General features: G+C 36.7%; 1 protein-coding gene across 1 annotated transcript; it reads left to right on the top strand.

Moving 5' to 3' along the window:
- The first annotated feature begins 245 nt into the window (after positions 1-245).
- On the top strand, positions 246-14,981 carry LOC110115339 (probable N-succinyldiaminopimelate aminotransferase DapC). Its single transcript, XM_020848550.2, has 2 exons — positions 246-669; positions 13,549-14,981. The coding sequence occupies exons 1-2, from the start codon at positions 415-417 to the stop codon at positions 14,698-14,700; spliced, it is 1,407 nt and encodes a 468-aa protein (XP_020704209.1). The 5' UTR covers positions 246-414; the 3' UTR covers positions 14,701-14,981.
- Positions 14,982-17,687: the final 2,706 nt, after the last annotated feature.

Raw genomic sequence — 17,687 nt, 5'->3', positions numbered from 1 at the left:
ATTAATATTAAGGGCCAAAATTATAGAGTCCTAAGATGTAAAAGATGTCTCTATTTTTTTTAGACATTTAGGTCAATTAAGTTAAATTCATACACACATCATATATTTAAGACTTGAGTTTAAAATATCTTGATTGATAACCAAAACCCCTAAGTTCCCTAAAATTTACTAATGTATATTATTTGCCAGACCCGGTCCGGCTCATCTGCTCTTTTTAGATCCTAACGTTTCCTAGACCGGTACTACTCCAATTGCACTGAGCTCCACATCGAAAGGACGCTATGGGTTCACCGATGAATCTCCCATACAATCCGGCCAAGTTCGGCCTCCTTTTCCCCGAACCCACCGACGTCCATTTGCAGGAATCAGTACCCAGGGCGAGCATTTCTTCATAACCAGTGGCCAAGGAAATCCATGAGACTTTCTCCATATTCACCAAATCCCTCAACCCACCATGAGATGTTTTTGAGTTCTTTCTCCACCTTCTCCCCCTCACTCCGCTCGCCGGTTGCAGTCTTCAAGTGCATTCGATCCTCTTTTAAAACTACTTCATCGTTTTCTTCAGCTAGGGCTTGCGCTGCAATGGCGTCGCTTTCGACTGTTTCTACTGACAAGGAAGCGGATCAAGAGCTAAAGTATAAGGAGCAAGCTGTTTCTCCGCAGCCGCAGGTAAGAAGATCGAAGTCATTTCTTAGTCGTATTGTTTTCTGGTAGATAAAGTTTTGATTGCTTTTAATACTGTCACTTCGATTTGAGAACTTCGCGATTTCGCGGCCAGTATACTTACAGATTGCGGATTGGGCTATCCGAAAGTACTCACTGATCTGACTTTTAATTCATGTATTGTTCTTGGTTTTTCTGATGTGTTGTCTGCGGCTTTAGGATCTCATACTTGGTTGAAAATACAATAGGTAGATTATGGAAAATTGAATGAGGATTTGAGTTTATGTAGTTGAGGAACTTAATTGTCCTATTTATTAAACGATGCATTATTTTTTGCGGCTTTAGTTTGTGGTTTTTCTTACACTGGGATTCACGATTTTGTTAAAAGAGACCAGGAATTTCTGGTTTGGAATCTCTCATTCCTGCTATTGTAATGCAAACGCGCAAGATAAATACCTTGGTACATTTTTTCCAAAGTCCTGATATCGAATTCTCCTTACATCAAATTTGTGCTTTGGTGCTCAAACTTTCAGGTAAGTGCCGCTAGCTTAGTTGATAAGACCTTAATTGTTATTTCCAAGTTCCTGGGATTGAATCCTGCCACATTAAATTTGTGCTTCGACACTTACAAAATAATATGATGGAATAAGCTTGAGAGAATTTATTATTAGTATTGGCATGACTTCATTGAAATTGAGTTAGTTGACATTGTCCAATCCTATTTAAAATGGGATCATTGGATGTAGAGATGGCATGGTTTTTAATGCTGTCATGCCTTTTATTATATGTCTACCACTTTCTTCCAGCAACAAAAACTCTTCTCGGCTCCCCATACCACTTATATTTGCACCCGTATGTATTCTTCAATCTTTGGTTCCTTATGTTCAAAGATTGGGGTATTATATGTTATACTTGTAAAATGCCCACTTGACCAGGCCAATGGCAACAGCATTAATAAATCATTTTCAATAGATTAAATAAACATAAAGTATGTCAAGGCATAACATAAGTACTTTTAAAAAATGTGAATCTGCAACATCATAATGAAGAAAAAATCATAAGAAACCTAACAAAAGTTGGATGTGAAGGAACTAACTATAGTAACCTAATTCTTATTTTTTGTGTGGATGTTTAATACAAAATCAATTATGTAAATAACGCAAGTTGGATGTGAAGGAACTAACTATAGTAACTTGTACTTTAGATGATCTTCTATCTTGTTAGATCCTTAAGACCATAGCCCCAATCAAATTTAAAGTCTTAAATACCTAATAACTTACGAGAGTCTATAAAAGCCAAAAAAAAGAAAAAAACTTAAAAGTCATCCATCATTAAAGAGGAAACTAAAAAGAACAAGTCATCAACCAGCATCATACCTTACATTCATGAACTCTTTCTCTTCTTCTTTTTGTTTACTTGTTTTCTCCTCCCATTGTTGATCTTGAACATGAAATACAAGGGGAGGTGATGAAGGATAAGATGGTTGCCTTTGATGAGGATGAACTTCTTATATGCGTTGATTTTATTCTTATAAGATCAAAATATTCAAGTATGTGTGAGATCATCACTGCCAAAATATAGTTCTAACCCTCCATTTACTCAATTAGCTATTTACAACTCATATACATGCAACTAGGCTTATTTGGGTTGGTGGAATCTCTTAAGTTAATCTCCTTTTGGAACTTGATTAGGTTTGATGAATGCCAATTGATGAAGGGCAGGGATGAAAACAAGTCAAGTTGAGTAGAGCATTATCGAGCTCGGCTCATCAATCAGAAAACCGGCTCAAACTCGAGCTCGAGCTCAAATCGAGCCCAGAAAATGAGCTCGAACTCGACTCATCCTTTAAGTCCTCAGCTTGAGAGCTCGACTGAAGCTCATGGGAGTCCACTCGACATCACAACGGGCGAATTGGCAAAATCATTGCGAGAGCACCGAAGAAGCTCGGCTCGTCGGTCATCAGCTTGTTGGAGAAGAAGCACCAAAGAAGAAAAAATGTTTTTTTCTTAAGTGATAGTAGCATGGAAGACGAGCAACAATAGCGTAGAAGCATCGAAGACAACAACATTAGTGCGGACAAGCTTTTATTTTTTAATTTTTTTGGGAGAAGTGCAAACAACATATTCATTAATAATATGAAATGCACTGCAGTAAACTTTTTTTTTTTTTTGAAAACTACAACTTCTCAAAATTTTTAAATCAATATAATCTAATAATAGAAGTGAATTTACTTCTAAATTATATAAATTAATAAATAAGATTATTTTTCATCCCTAAATATTTACTTAATCGAGCAAGCTTGCGAGCCAACGAGCTGAGTCTTATCATACTTGAACTCAAACTCGTTTAATATATGAGTTGAAGCTTGTGGCTCGGTAAGCTCAACTCACGAGCTCGTTAACAAGTCAAGTTCAATTCAGCTCACAAGCCGGCTTGGTTCACTTTCACCCCTAATGAAGACTCATTTATTTTAATGTATTCCTCTTGGTTTGAATCTACAGTTATAGTTATTGAACTGAGAAATTCATGTTCATGCTTGCAACATTTAGAAGTTGAGCTCAAAACTTAGTTGGTAAGTTTTGCATGTATGATGATGATTTGCATGTATGAAGATGATGTGCATACAATTACCACACTGAGAGTTTTTTGTTAGCAAAATTGCATTTTATTATTGTATAATGCGTATACATAAGAGTTATTAAAAAATCCATTTTATACTCTTTTTCTGATATCACAAAAAAATTAACATACTTAACAATAAAAATTATTATGAAAAACTTGATAAATACTTATGTTATTGTTCCGATTTGTTTCAAATAGCGAGAAAGAATAATATCACTAAAGTCATCATTTCACGGATAACTCTCTGAAGCTGAAGCATATAGGCTTTCTTTTCAGAAGCCTTTTTAATTTCAATAAATAAAGCATTTTATCTGAGTGAGATGAATCAAAGGGTGATTTTTTCTTACACTTGTGCAGTCAAGAGCGGAGGGAGCGTTGGAGTATTTGCACTTATCAGACTATTTAGAACCCAAGTGATCAATATATTGATTTAGCGAAAGTTGCAGCTTAGGTAACAATAACAACAACAATATAATATGATACTACTTACGCATTACTTTTTCTTCAAAAGCAAGGTTCGGTAACTACGATGGGAAGGGAATGAGCTATTAGTGGCTTAACTTTTCCTTTTTATTATTTCTTTCCAAATCAAGGCGCATAATCCACATGTGAATGTATAATAGAAATCAATAATGGTTTCATGATTGTTTAAAGTTCTATATATATGTGATAGATCAATCAAATTTGATTGGGAGGGAATTAGAAAATTTCCTAATCAAGAGGGGATTGTTTAGGAAGGTTCTTAATTAAAAGGAATTAATTAGGAGATGTTTAATAATTGAAGAGAGCATATGTGGGGGTTGATTTAGAGGGGAATAATTAGGAAATGTTTCCTATATGAAGAGGGTATATTTAAGGGTTGATTTGGGAGGAAAATAATTAAGGAAATAAGAGGGAATTCGGGGAGGGTTGTTTGGGTATTTGTTGTTTAATTGTTTGCTCTAAATAGGAAGAGAAGATTAGGGTTAGGGGTATGCATGATTATTGTGGCTGATTTGGTCTTTGGTTCTTAGTGTCTTGGGCCCTAGCTTCTTCTAGGAATTGGGAGAGATCGATCCTCCTCTCGAATTGAGGATCAATTGTATCTTATTTTCATTTCTTCCGTTAGTTTGATTTCTTTAATAAAAACTATTATTTTGTTTGTTTTCCATCGGATTTGTGGATCGTTCTTGCTGTTTTTATCTCTCTTGTGAGGGTTTACTTGAAATCTTTAAGTATTTCCTAACAAATTGGTATCAAAGCATATTTTTGGAATGTTTGGGAGATTTTCCTGAGAAAATCAGCGGCTAATTTTAAACGGAAGGGAGTTGTTTTGGTGTTTTTCGAACCGAGATTCAAAATTTTGAGTCCAACAAAAATCAGGGTATCGATGGCGGCCAAGAAAATAGATGCGTTGGAGGAACGCCTAAAAGGGGAGATGAGCCAAATGAAAGCAACGGTGAAAGATAGAATTTCATCAGTGGAAAAAAAAGTTTTTGATCTTCATGAGATGGTGAAGAAGATATTAGAAAATAAAATTCAACGGCGGCATTAGAGACAAAGGGGCCGGTAGGAAGAACTACTAATTCTGATTTTTGTATGAGGGTAAACGATGTGGAGATCATGGAGGAGAACGGTGGAAGGTATGAAGAGAGGCGTGGTTATAGGGGGCATGAACCGAGGGGTGTTGATTGGGAGAGAAAAGAGAGGGTTTATGGTAGAAGGGGTGCTGATTTTGAAGGAATGAGGGGATAAAGCGAAGAGAGGTTTGAGTATGAGCGTGGAAGGGAAGATCAGGAGACTTGGGGAGGGCCAAACAATTGGGAAAGGAGAAATTATGGAGGAATCCAAGGAAATGAGAGAGATTTGAAGGTACGGAAGCTGAAGATGCCGATTTTTAGGGCATCTCCAACCGAACGGCAAACACTTGTTTGCCGTTCTTGCTTTGCTCCAACCGATCCCCATTTTTGAGGCCATTTGATCGCGGATGAACAGTGCGACGTCAATATTGGCGTTGCACTGTTCATTTGCGCCATTTTTTTCTCTCTACCGAACAGGTTGGGAAGAAAGACGCGACAGAAAACGACTGTTTTAGCGGCAAAATGGCGTTGGATTGGAGATGAAACACGGCATTTTTTGATTTTGGAGTGAAAAATGACATTTTCGGTTGGAGATGGTCTTAAAGGGGATGATGCACATGGTTGATTTACAAGGTGGAGATATATTTCACCGTCAATGGGTTGATAGAGGAGGAAAAATCGACTGCAACGAGCTTATGTTTGGAAAGGAAGGTATTGTTTTGGTACCCGTGGAGAGACATGCTTCCTCCAATACGGAGTTGGAGGAAGTTCAAAGAATGCTTATTGGAACATTTCTGAACAGGCAGGGAGGGGATTTCTATAAGCAGTTCTTTACACTAGTGCAAGAGGATTAGTGACAGATTACCGCGAGAGATTTAAGTACCTGGCCAGTCGATTAGATCGACTATTAGAGACCTTTTTTAAGGAAATTTCATTAAGAGATCAGGGCGGCAGTGAGAATTATGAAACATCGTGACTTGAGGGAGGCAATGAAGTTGACATAGTTAGTGGAGGATCATAAGTACCAAGAGAGGGGAGCCAGGGGCAATAGTTCAAGTGGCTCTTGCAGGATGACTACCTCTCTTTTAGAACCCAAGGGACTTGCAACGGGCAACATTCTTGATATTCCTAGGGAAAAGCCAGTAGAAGGAGGTAGTGGGGGGGGGGGGAACTTCAAAAGACTAACGGAAAGGGAGATGCAGGAGAACAGGGCGAAGGGACTATGCTTCTGATGTGATGAGAAGTATACTACAGGGCATAAGTGTAGGGATCAAACTCTTCAGGTTCTAACCGTCTGTGATGGCGAGGAAACTAATGAGGGAGGTGAGAGTGAGGTAGAGAGAGATGGAGGATAAGCTGCATCTGGATGTGGCGGAGGTCTTCCTAAATTTAGTTGTAGGATTCACTCTGAATCATACCATGAAGGTGAAGGGGGAAATATCAGACAGGGAGGTGGTGGTGTTGATTGACAATGGGGCTACCCACAATTTCATCTCCAACCAAGTTGTGAACCAATTGGGGGTGAAATTGGTTGACACTGGATGTTATGGAGTGATGATGGGTATTAGGAAGGTAAAGACGGGCCAGGGGATTTGTAGAGGTGTAGTTTTGACCATACAAGAGGTTCATGTGAGGGAGGATTTTCTCCTATCAAAGACCTTAGCTTTTAATAATTTATATAATAGATTTGATGGAGGGAGAAAGATATATATATATATAAGTTAGCCAAACAAAGAGATATGAGTAGTAAGGATTTAGTTCAAGTGAAGTGTATTAAGGATGAAGATCAAAAAGTATTTTTCTTAGAAGATGATATTCAACAAATGTGGATGAGATATTTTGTTAAACTTTTTAATAAAGAATGTGAAAATTCGATTGACTGTAGTGATCTTAGAACCCTAAATGAAAATAAAGATTTATGTTTCTATCGGCGTATTAGTAAAATCGAAGTTAGAGAGGTTTTAAAGAAAATGAAGCGTGGAAAAGCTGTTGGACCTGATGGTATTCCAATAGAAGTGTGGAAATGCTTAGGAGATGAAGGAATTTCTTGGCTTACTAAACTTTTTAATACTGTTTTGAAGACTAAAAAGATGTCAGATTAGTGGAGAATTTGTGTTAATTCATATTTTTAAGAATAAAGGTGATGCACAAAATTGTGTGAATTATAGAGGTATTAAGTTAATGTGTCATACTTTAAAACTATGGGAGCGAGTTATGGAGCATAGGTTGCGACGTGATATTAATGTTTCTCAAAATCAATTTGGATTCATGCCGGGTAGGTCGACTATGGAAGCCATACATTTATTAAGAGGTTTGATGGAGAAATATAGAGAAAATAAGGAGGATCTACATATGATATTTATTGATTTAGAAAAAGCATATGATAAAGTTCCAAGAGAAGTGATATGGAGAGTTCTTGAAAAGAAAGGAGTCAATAATGCTTATATTCAAATCATTAAAGATATGTATGCAGGAGCTATTACTTGTCTTAGTAGCTCCAGTAGAAGATAAGATTAGAAAGAGTCGCCTTAGATGGTTTAGTCACATAAAACGTCGGCCTTCCGATGACCCAGTTAGGAAAGTAGAGGTATTAGATTTGACTTATGTTAAGAAAGGTAGAGGCAAACCTAAAAAAACTTGGTTATAAAATATTAGAAATGATCTTTCTTTATTAGATTTAAATGAGAATTTGACTTTTAATAGGACACAATGACGAAAAATGATTCATGTAGCCGACCCCACGTAGTAGGATAAAGGCTTGTTGTTGTTGTTGGAGTTAGGGAGCAGTGATATTATCCTAGGGATGAAGTGGCTACAAATCTTGGGAGACATTGACGATGGAGCTGGTGGTGGAAGGGAGAATAGTAGTGATAAGGGGAGATGCAAGGCTCTCCAAAACCATGATATCACTTAAAACCATGGAGAGGAGTATACAAGAGGTGAGGGAAAGTTATCTGGTGGGATTACACAGGTTGGAGGGGATCAAATTAAAGGAGGGATGAGACATTCCTCTTTCAGTGTAGCCTTTGATTCAACAATTCAATAAGGTTTTTCAGTCACATCAAGGATTGAGATCTCCGCGAGAACACGAGCATGCTATCATCTTGAACGAGATAGCCTCATCTATCATTGTTCATTCATATCGTCATCCTCAAATCCAGAAGGATGAGATCGAGAGATTAATCAGGGAGATGCTGGAGGCAGAGATCATTCGACCCAGTGTCAGTCCATTTTTTAGTCAAATGTTATTAGTCAAGTGCTTCAGCAACAGTTTCCTTTGTTCCAACTTGAGGACAATGTGACACTTTGGGAGGGGAGTATTGATAGACCAACCAAATTTGATTGGGAGATTCTTAATCAAAAGGAATTAATTAGGAGATGCTTCCTAATTCAATAGAGCACATATGGGGGCTGATTTAGAGGGGATTTATTAGGAAATGTTTCCTAATTGAAGAGGAAATATTTAGGGGCTGATTTGAGGGGTATTATTTAGGAAATGTTTCCTAATTGAAGAGGACAAATTTATGAGCTGATTTGAGGGCTGATTTGGGAAGAAAATAATTAAGAAAATTAGAGGGAATTATGGGAGAGTTGTTTGGGTATTTGTTGTTTAATTGTTTGCTTTAAATATGAAGGGAGGATTAAGGTTAGGGGTATGCATGATTATTGTGGTTGATTTGGTGTCTTTGGTTCTTGGTGTCTTGGGCCCTAGCTTCATCTAGGGATTGTGAGAGATTGGTCCTCCTCTCGAATTGAGGATCAATTATATATTGTTTTTATTTCTTTCGTTAGTTTGATTTCTTCATTAAAAATTATTGTTTTGTTTGTTTTCCATCGGATTTGTGGATCGTTCTTGTTGTTTTTATCTCTCTTGTTAGGGTTTACTTGAAATCTTCAAGTATTTCCTAACAATATGATATATGCTTGTTCATAAATTTTTCTTAAACTTTATAATTAAATTTTGATGATACATTTACTAACTAGTGTTTTTGAAGTTTTTTTTATCACATGAAAAGTAGAAAAATTAATTAAGCGTGTAAAAAAAATCTGATGTCCTTTCCATATTTGTTATATATTTTGCTAAGGCTATATGATGAGTATAAATGTAGAATTTAGAACGATTAGAGACTAACTTTGATATTTTGTATGATATGAAAGAAGTTAGAAAAATCTACATGTAGGTTTCTTTTTTTTTATAATGTGAATGCCAAAATCAGTGGCAAAGAAGTTTGAAAAATTAGTGGCAAATGGACCTTTGGCATGCTTTTAACTGATAGTCTTTATCAATTATTAAGGGTGATATTGAATCAAGTTCAAACAAGGAAGCCTCAACTCGATCAGAGATTTTGATTTCGACTCTAGCTAGATTTTAGTTGAATTTTAATATGATTGATTTAGAATTTCGATCATGGACTTCCTGTAATAAGTCAACAACTACACTTGGTCAGCAGCAACTTGTAGTAAGTCGACAACCACACTCGGTTAGGACTTGTCGTAGCAAGTTGGTGACCACACTCGGTTGGCGATTCCTTCCAGCAAACCGATGGTCCCTTCAACATATTGGCAACTTCATCCCGTAAGTTGGCGAGTTCTCTTGGCAACTTGGCGACTTCATCCAAGATGTTCGACCCATTCATCTTTCTAAGTCAGTCCGTCCTATTAGTTAGCGATTTCCCCAACAATTAGGAAACTTCCTCTGAAGAGATGGTGGTTCTGTGACAACCCGACATCACCTTCATCTGCATGCCTCCATTCTACAAGTTACGCATGTACTAGTTGGCTACATTATAGCCCATAAGCCTCTCATATATTTATGATGTATTTTTTTATTATATAGCCTTTCTTGTGGCGCCTAAAATTCTATAAATACAGGGTCAAATGATCATTCAATGTGATTCTTTTTCTTGAGATACATCGAGCTCCCTCTTCTTTCTTTTTTGTGTGATACAATTTTGTTACATAGATTATACGTGTTATAAAATCCCCGAGTCTCTCAATTAGACCCTCGTGTTTCTTTGGATGATATTCTCTCTCTCCTTCCTCCTTTTTCTCTCTCTTGCGGCTCTAAGACTAATCATGGTATAATCTCACGGATAAATTTGAATACAATATCTTGAATATATGTTGAGCATGGACAGATATTTAGGATCAATAACCAAAGGCTTCAAGTGGTGAACTGTCAACTCGGGGAACTCACCCATGGAATCGGGTTGTGGGAACTTGATAGCAGACAACATAGCTTGTTAGTAAAGAGGGAAACTATCATAAAACTCGCTAATGATTATCTGGCTAACATGGTGAACACAATCCACTCAGATTTCTAAACTTTATTACTAGCGCATACGCAATACACACACAAATTAATATAGTATAACAAAATGAAGATTGCCATTAGATCCCTTTCCAAAATCGATACTCGACCAACTAAATAAAAGACATGCTAACTTGCGAGGCTACTAGGAGAACGCCCTCCAGGAGAGTCAAAGCCTCTAGGTTGATGGACAATCTGTGCTTAACGAAATCGCCTTTTACACATGGTTGTGAGTTGAATCCCATCAACAAAATTACAAAAGTATATAGTGAGCTCATAAAAATAAATAAGATCTAAATATTCGACAGTGAAATTATTTGTCTCATCGTTGATTTATCAAGTGCATGGTGAGCTCGCTTTTATGAAATTCAACTCGGTAGTATGATCGGTGCTTATTCTATCTAACACTCAGGGAAGTGAACTTTTGTAGAATTACAATGTTTTACCTATTTCTAGGAACTCGCCAAAACTCTCAGAGTGTGAAATTGACACAACCTAGTCCTGGAAAGCATATCCCTCCTTTGCAACCAAGTTTGCATTTAGTAGAGTGTGAGTACGTAAAATGACATCTCTTGTGAGAGGTCCATCTTAGTGTCATTAAAATCACGTAGGGGTAAGAAGGTCGACAACTTGAAGATGTTGACTCATCTTCTAGCTAATGGAACTCAATGTAGCATGCTATAAAATTTACCAATCAGCCAAGAGGTCCCAACTGATTACTTGACTAACTTTTTAGCCAATCAATTGATTATTTGAGAAGTCAGCACTAGCAATTCCACCATACCGCAGAAGTCATTTAATTGTCATTGAACTACTCGACAAAGTGGATTAGCCAACCATGCCTGCTACTCTAAATTCTTATTTTGAGGGCCACAGGATGATCTATTGATTAGCTTTATCCAGTGGTTGATAGAAGTTCTGAATTAGCTCTATTATTACTATATTTGATGGAGTTCAATTTTAGGTAGTGATTTGTTATATTTGATCAAGTCACAACCTACTCATTTCATCCGACAAAACACATCATTTAAACATTTCACCCGACAAAACATATCATTCAAACATAGAATTGAAAAAGAAAATATTTCATTTTATTTAATTTGATAAAGGTACAAAAAATACATGTACAAGGGTAGATAAAAGGAAGATATGCAATAATCTATGTAGGCTTGGAATGCCCTATCGCCATCTCTTAGGTCTACCTCGCCGGGGCTTTGGTGGACTCAGGCTGCTTCATCCTCTAAGAAGTTGATAGCATAGCTATAAAAGTAATTCATGTAATGCCTGGTAGGATCCACGACATGCCGACTCAGTAGGACTTTTAAGCAAATCTCGGTACCATTCTTGTATTTGCTCATCAGGTTCTTTTTATAGTCATCTATACTGACATACGCGGTGAGATCAGGAGCGAAAATGCTGGGGCCATATTCTGACTTCTTTAGAGATTTTTCCAACTAGGCAAGTCTTAACTGTGATGCCTCGAGAGCTTTGACGAGTTCTTCTTTTCCCCTCTGACCCTGCTAAAGAAAAATCCAATTCCTTGGACTCACTCTGTAAGCTTAATACTTTTTTGTCACAAAATGATCATGTCTTCTAACTCTTTTCACACATCTACTTTGAAGGAGCTCAAATCATTATTATATTGTTTCTAGGAATGCCGTGATGCTTTTCATTCTTGGTACCTATGGAGTGCCTCATATAAGTAAATTTTTTTAATACCTTTTCAATGCCACACCAGCTTGTAAGCGACCATTGGGTATAAGGGGATCGACGTTGGCATCCACAATTAGCTGCCCCTAGTCATCCCAATTGATGACCAACTTTGTTTTTTCGGTAGACAAATTTATGTTGATAACCTCTTAATGGATGTGTAAAAGCTATTAACCCGCTTGGCTTAATATTGACTTCCATAGACGGAGAAGAATTTTCTGTAGAAGTCACAACCTTAAATAGTTTTGACATGCACAAAAACTTCCTGTGAACTTGCCCGGTTTCATGGAAATAACTTGACTCAAGCTTGCTGATTCCAACTCTTCTTTCGACGCCTCTTTGCTTGTACCAACTCTAGACTCTCCCCCAGCAACTCATCTTGCTTAGCGGTGGTTGCTAATGTTCGGCGACACAAGGAGAAATGTTAACATGAATTTGCTAAACTAAAGATGGAGGTATAAGGAACTACCAAAATAAACTCAATGCATTAAAAATCTATCTTGTTGTTTTGTTGTTACTTGGCACCTCGACAAAAATACCACCCACCATTAACACCAAAGATATGTACTCAACAATATCAAGCTCCTTCTTTGTTAGGTTGGTATATAATGTGTGCTCCTCAGTCAGTTTTGTAGCTGCCAACTTGAATGAGGGGATCTCACAAAGATGAGTGGGGGAAGGCCAACCCTTGGCCAACTTCACGAAAAAGAAAAATTTCTTCTAGTCACGAACATTGTTTTGTGATTCATTCATTTTTAATAAATTTAAAGGCGAATAGCACTAAATGTTCTTTATGGCCTTTGACAGGGAACATGCATCAAAACAAACAAATTTAAACACCACCTAACTCACTACTCAATTAGACAATGAGTGTGACCAAACTCGCCAGTGAGTTGGGTAATATTGGTGCATGGATGAGCCCATAGTAATGTATGATGGACTTCACCTTGAGAGAATCAAGAAATTAAATGTATATCAAATACATCATGCTCGATTTAGGCTAAGCTGGTTCAATTCCACAACAAATTAGCCCGGCTCAGGAGGGCCCACATTCAAGTTCGATCAAGGACTTCCCATAGCAAGTTGGTGACCACACTCGGTCAGCGACTTTTCATAGCAAGTTCACAACATTCGGTCAATAAATCCTTCCCTATTGCTTGTTATATATAAGTGCTTTAAAGTTGATCATTTGTGCTTAATTTTTTGTTGGTTTGCATATATTTGCCTATTAAAAGTTTAGGTGGAAAAATTATTTTGAAAACTAGAAAACTCATGGAAGATATACATAATTTTAGAATTGAAAGTACGTCGCACTTGTTGTTTAGGATTTCTTTTTTTGTGCTAATTATTGTTTAAATATAAAAATGTTCACATCGTCATTATTGTAACATTACCATCATCAACTCTATCGGACTTTACATTTTCCTTTAAAATCATCATTTTCAATTCACTTCAAGGTTTTTGCCACATCCATCTTAGTTTTAGATTCTCTTATGCCCCAACTAGTCTCTCCAAGAGACGCCTAATATTACATTCATAGAAGGGAAAAAAAAAACTTAGTGCTGCTATCAATAATCTGTCTATTTTTTCTCGTTCTTTCCGTCATGATCCGAAACATTGTTATACGCAGTTTATAATAAATTAAGGCTTCTGAACGTTAACTGTTATTCTTCGATTTTGTAGGTTGCAAAGCGCCTGGAGAAATTCAAGACAACTATCTTCACTCAGATGAGCAATCTTGCCATCAAGCACGGAGCAATAAACCTTGGCCAGGGATTCCCAAACTTTGATGGTCCAGACTTTGTCAAAGATGCAGCAATCCAAGCCATTATAGCAGGAAATAATCAATATGCAAGGGGTTATGGAGTCCCTGTTCTCAATGCTGCCATTGCTGAAAGGTTCAAGAAGGACAGTGGCATTGAAGTTGATCCAGAAAAAGAAGTGACCATCACATCTGGCTGCACAGAAGCCATTGCCGCCACGATCCTCGGCTTGATCAATCCCGGTGATGAAGTTATTCTATTCGCTCCATTCTATGATTCCTATGAAGCAACTCTCTCAATGGCTGGTGCAAAAATCAAATCTATCACACTTTGCCCACCTGATTTTGCTGTCCCTCTCGACGTGCTCAACTCAGCAGTAACTAAAGAAACTCGTGCAATACTCATAAATACACCCCACAATCCAACTGGAAAGATGCTCACAAAGAATGAGCTTGAATTCATCGCAAACCTTTGCATCGAAAATGATGTGTTGGTCTTCACCGACGAGGTTTATGATAAGTTGGCATTTGCGGCGGAGCACATCTCCATCGCTTCAATTCCCGGCATGCGTGAGAGGACTGTGACCATGAACTCCTTAGGAAAAACATTCTCCTTGACAGGATGGAAGATAGGCTGGGCAATAGCTCCAAGTCACTTGACATGGGGTCTAAGACAGGCTCATGCATTCTTGACCTTCGCTACTTCAACTCCAATGCAATGGGCGGCATCGGTAGCACTTCGAGCACCCGAATCGTATTACGACGAGCTTAGAAGAGATTACAATGCGAAGAAGGCGATTCTCGTGGATGGGCTTAAGGAAGTAGGATTTATTGTTTACCCATCAAGTGGGACTTATTTTGTGGTGGTGGATCATACTCCTTTTGGATTTCCAGATGATATTTCTTTCTGTGAGCATTTGATTAAGGAGGTAGGTGTTGTTGCCATCCCAACTAGTGTGTTCTATCTCAACCCAGAGGAAGGGAAGAATCTAGTGAGATTCACCTTTTGTAAGGATGAAGGTACCTTAAAGGCCGCTGTAGAGAGGATGAAGGAAAAGCTGAAGAGAAAATAAATCATGGAGCTTGATGACATCCATTGCTCTGCTACAGATTAATCTCAGCAGGTAGCTTAAATTTGGGTTTTAAGAGGGAAGAAATCAAGGGGTACTTTGTTAATCGGTATGGCGAATTTTAATTTATTAATATTCTGCTCTTTAAATGTTTTTTAATCTATTGATAAGAGGTTGTTGAAACAATTGCAGAGCTTGGTAATGTCTTTTGAATCTAATAGCTTCATTTGAGCATATTTCAATGCCAACAAAGCTATTTTATAGAGGAGAGATTTTCATCATCAGCACTAGTTTTTGCTTAGTTTTTTAAGCTTTATTTTTTGTATATTGATTTTTACCTAGTTTGAATTCTTGCCATTATTGACCCTTTAGGTCTAATCTTGTTGATGCCTTCTCATAGTAAGATTGGGCATGGATTAATCTTCTCCTTCATGTCTTCAGTGCTATGATGCTCATCATGAATGAATATTTCCCTTCACACATTCCCAATGAAGTATATGTTTTAGATATCTCTGGTCTATTATTCATAGTGATGGTAAAATAGATAGGGATATTATTAATAGAATTCAAGTTGGATGGTTGAAGTGAAGGAATGCATTGGGTCTGTTGTTGATAGAAAAGTATCCCTCAGATTTAAGGGAAATTCTATAAGATTGTGGTGAGACTTGCAATGCTTTATGGAGCAAAATATTGGCTATTAAAAGAGAAGCATATAATAAAGTTAATTGTAGATGAGATGAGGATGCTCAGGTGGATGAGTTGCTTTAAGTTGCTTTACTCTTAGAGATAGAACATGAAATGAGTATATACGTGAACAGGTTGGAGTAGTTCTAGTGACTAATAAGATAGACAGAATCATCTTAAATGGTTTGGTCGCATAAAACGTCAGCCTGGAGTAGTTCTAGTGACTAATAAGATAGAGAGAATCATCTTAAATGGTTTGGTCGCATAAAACGTCAGCCTTCTAATTACCCGATTAAGAATAGATGTATTAGATTTGACCTATCTTAAGATAAGTGGAGGTGAACATAAAAAGATTTAGTTAGAAAATATTAGAAATGATTTTTTAATTAGATTTAAATGAAAATTCAACTTTTAACAAGACAAAATCGAGAAGAAGGGTGAAGGCTTGATGTTGATGTTGTACATATTGTTGATCCTGCAATGCCTTCCCCAACAATGCCTGTCATGAACTGTTCTCTTTTACAAATTGTTGGTCCTGCTAATGTCTTCTCTCGTGAGGTTTGTCTCAAACTCCTATTCTCCTTTACACACTATCGATCCCATCTATAAACTCATATTCTCCTCACATGTCGTTTGTCTCCTTTACATGTTGTTGGTCTTATTCACAAAATTCACTTCTCACTCGTAATCAATCTAGTAGTTGATTCCCTCCATCGATCTCATCCAAGCTTCTCTAATGATAGTGCGAGACAAACCCTAAAGTGTTCATGAGAAAATTGCATGAATTCATGTTTGAATTACCCTCAGACAAATGTTTAAATCAAGGTTTGAAACAAGTCTAAGGCTTCGTTTGGGACGGCTTTTTTATTGCTTTCTAAAACGGAGTTTTAGTACAATTTTTTTTATTTTTGTATTAAAACTCCGTTTTAGAAAGCAGTAAAAGAGCCGTCCCAAACGAAGCCTAAATTAAGGTTCGAAGTAGGTCTAAACCAAGGTTAAAACCAAGTTCAAATAAAGTGTTTAAGTTCAAACCAATTTCATTTGACACAAATTTTAATATGCAAACGGTAAGTATTAAGTATGAGAGTATTTGAAAGAAATCTTTAGATATATTTCTTTAAGAAAATAAATAATATGGATATTTGTTCAATTACATATAGTTATACCATAAGGCATATATAATCAATTTTCCCTTTCTATTTGTTTAGTGTGACATATTTAAGATTTTTTTTTTTATGAGATTGAGGCTTCGTTTGGGATGGCTTTTTTATTGCTTCTTAAAAATGTTTTAACTAAGGTTTCATTTGGGATGATCAAGTCATTAATAAGAGTACACGTTTTAGATATCTTGTATCTATTGTTCAGAATGATGGTGAAATAGATGGGGATATTATCAGCAGAATTCAAGTTGGATGGTTGAAGTGGAGGAATGCATCGGGCTTGTTATGTGATAGAAATGTACCCCTCAAACTTAAGGGAAAATTCTATAAGATGGTAGTGAGGCCTGCAATGCTTTATGGTGCCGAATGTTGGCCTTTAAAAGAGAAGCATAATACTAAGCTAAGTGTGGCAGAGATGAGGATGCTCAGGTGGATGAGTGGCTTTACCCTTAGAGATAGGATACGAACTTAGATGGTTTGTTCACATAAAACGGCGGCCTTGCGATGACCGGCCGGTTAGGAGAGTAGAGGTATTAGATTTGACTTATGTTAAGAAAGGTAGGGGTAGACCTAAAAGGACTTGGTTAGAAAATATTAGGAATGACCTTTCTTTATTAGATTTAAACGAGAATTTGACTTTTAATAGGACACAATGGAGAAAAAGGATTCATGTAGCCGACCCCACGTAGTGGGATAAAGGCTTGATGTTGTTGTTGTTGTTGTTTCATTTGAGATGAATTTCTTACTGTTTTTTAAAGCAATTTTTTAGTAATTTTTTTTTTTAGAGTGTTGTTTGGAAAGAGTGATTTATTGTGTCTTATTTGTTTACATTTATGTTTGGCTTCTTAGCACTGAATAAGGGGTTTTTTGCGATAGCTTTTCACTATGTTTTGGCATTTTTATTGTGAAAAATTATTTTTTACTATAAGATATTTGAGATTGTATTTGTTGTTAAATTTTTTTCAAAATAAAATACTTAATCTATTAGTATTATACTATTATTTTATGTGTTACAAATGTCTACATTTTCCTAATGCTTAGAGCTTATTCTTAATCATTATTCTTAATTACTATGAATTTATTCTTAATGCTTATTTCTTATATTATGCTATTTACATATATAATATTCAAAAATTTAATATTTCA

Source organism: Dendrobium catenatum, unplaced genomic scaffold (assembly GCF_001605985.2).
Source record: "Dendrobium catenatum unplaced genomic scaffold, ASM160598v2 fragScaff_scaffold_586, whole genome shotgun sequence".
Lineage (NCBI taxonomy): Eukaryota > Viridiplantae > Streptophyta > Magnoliopsida > Asparagales > Orchidaceae > Dendrobium > Dendrobium catenatum.
The sequence above is the reverse complement of the archived record's forward strand: the minus strand, read 5'-3'. Positions and strand labels throughout refer to the sequence as shown.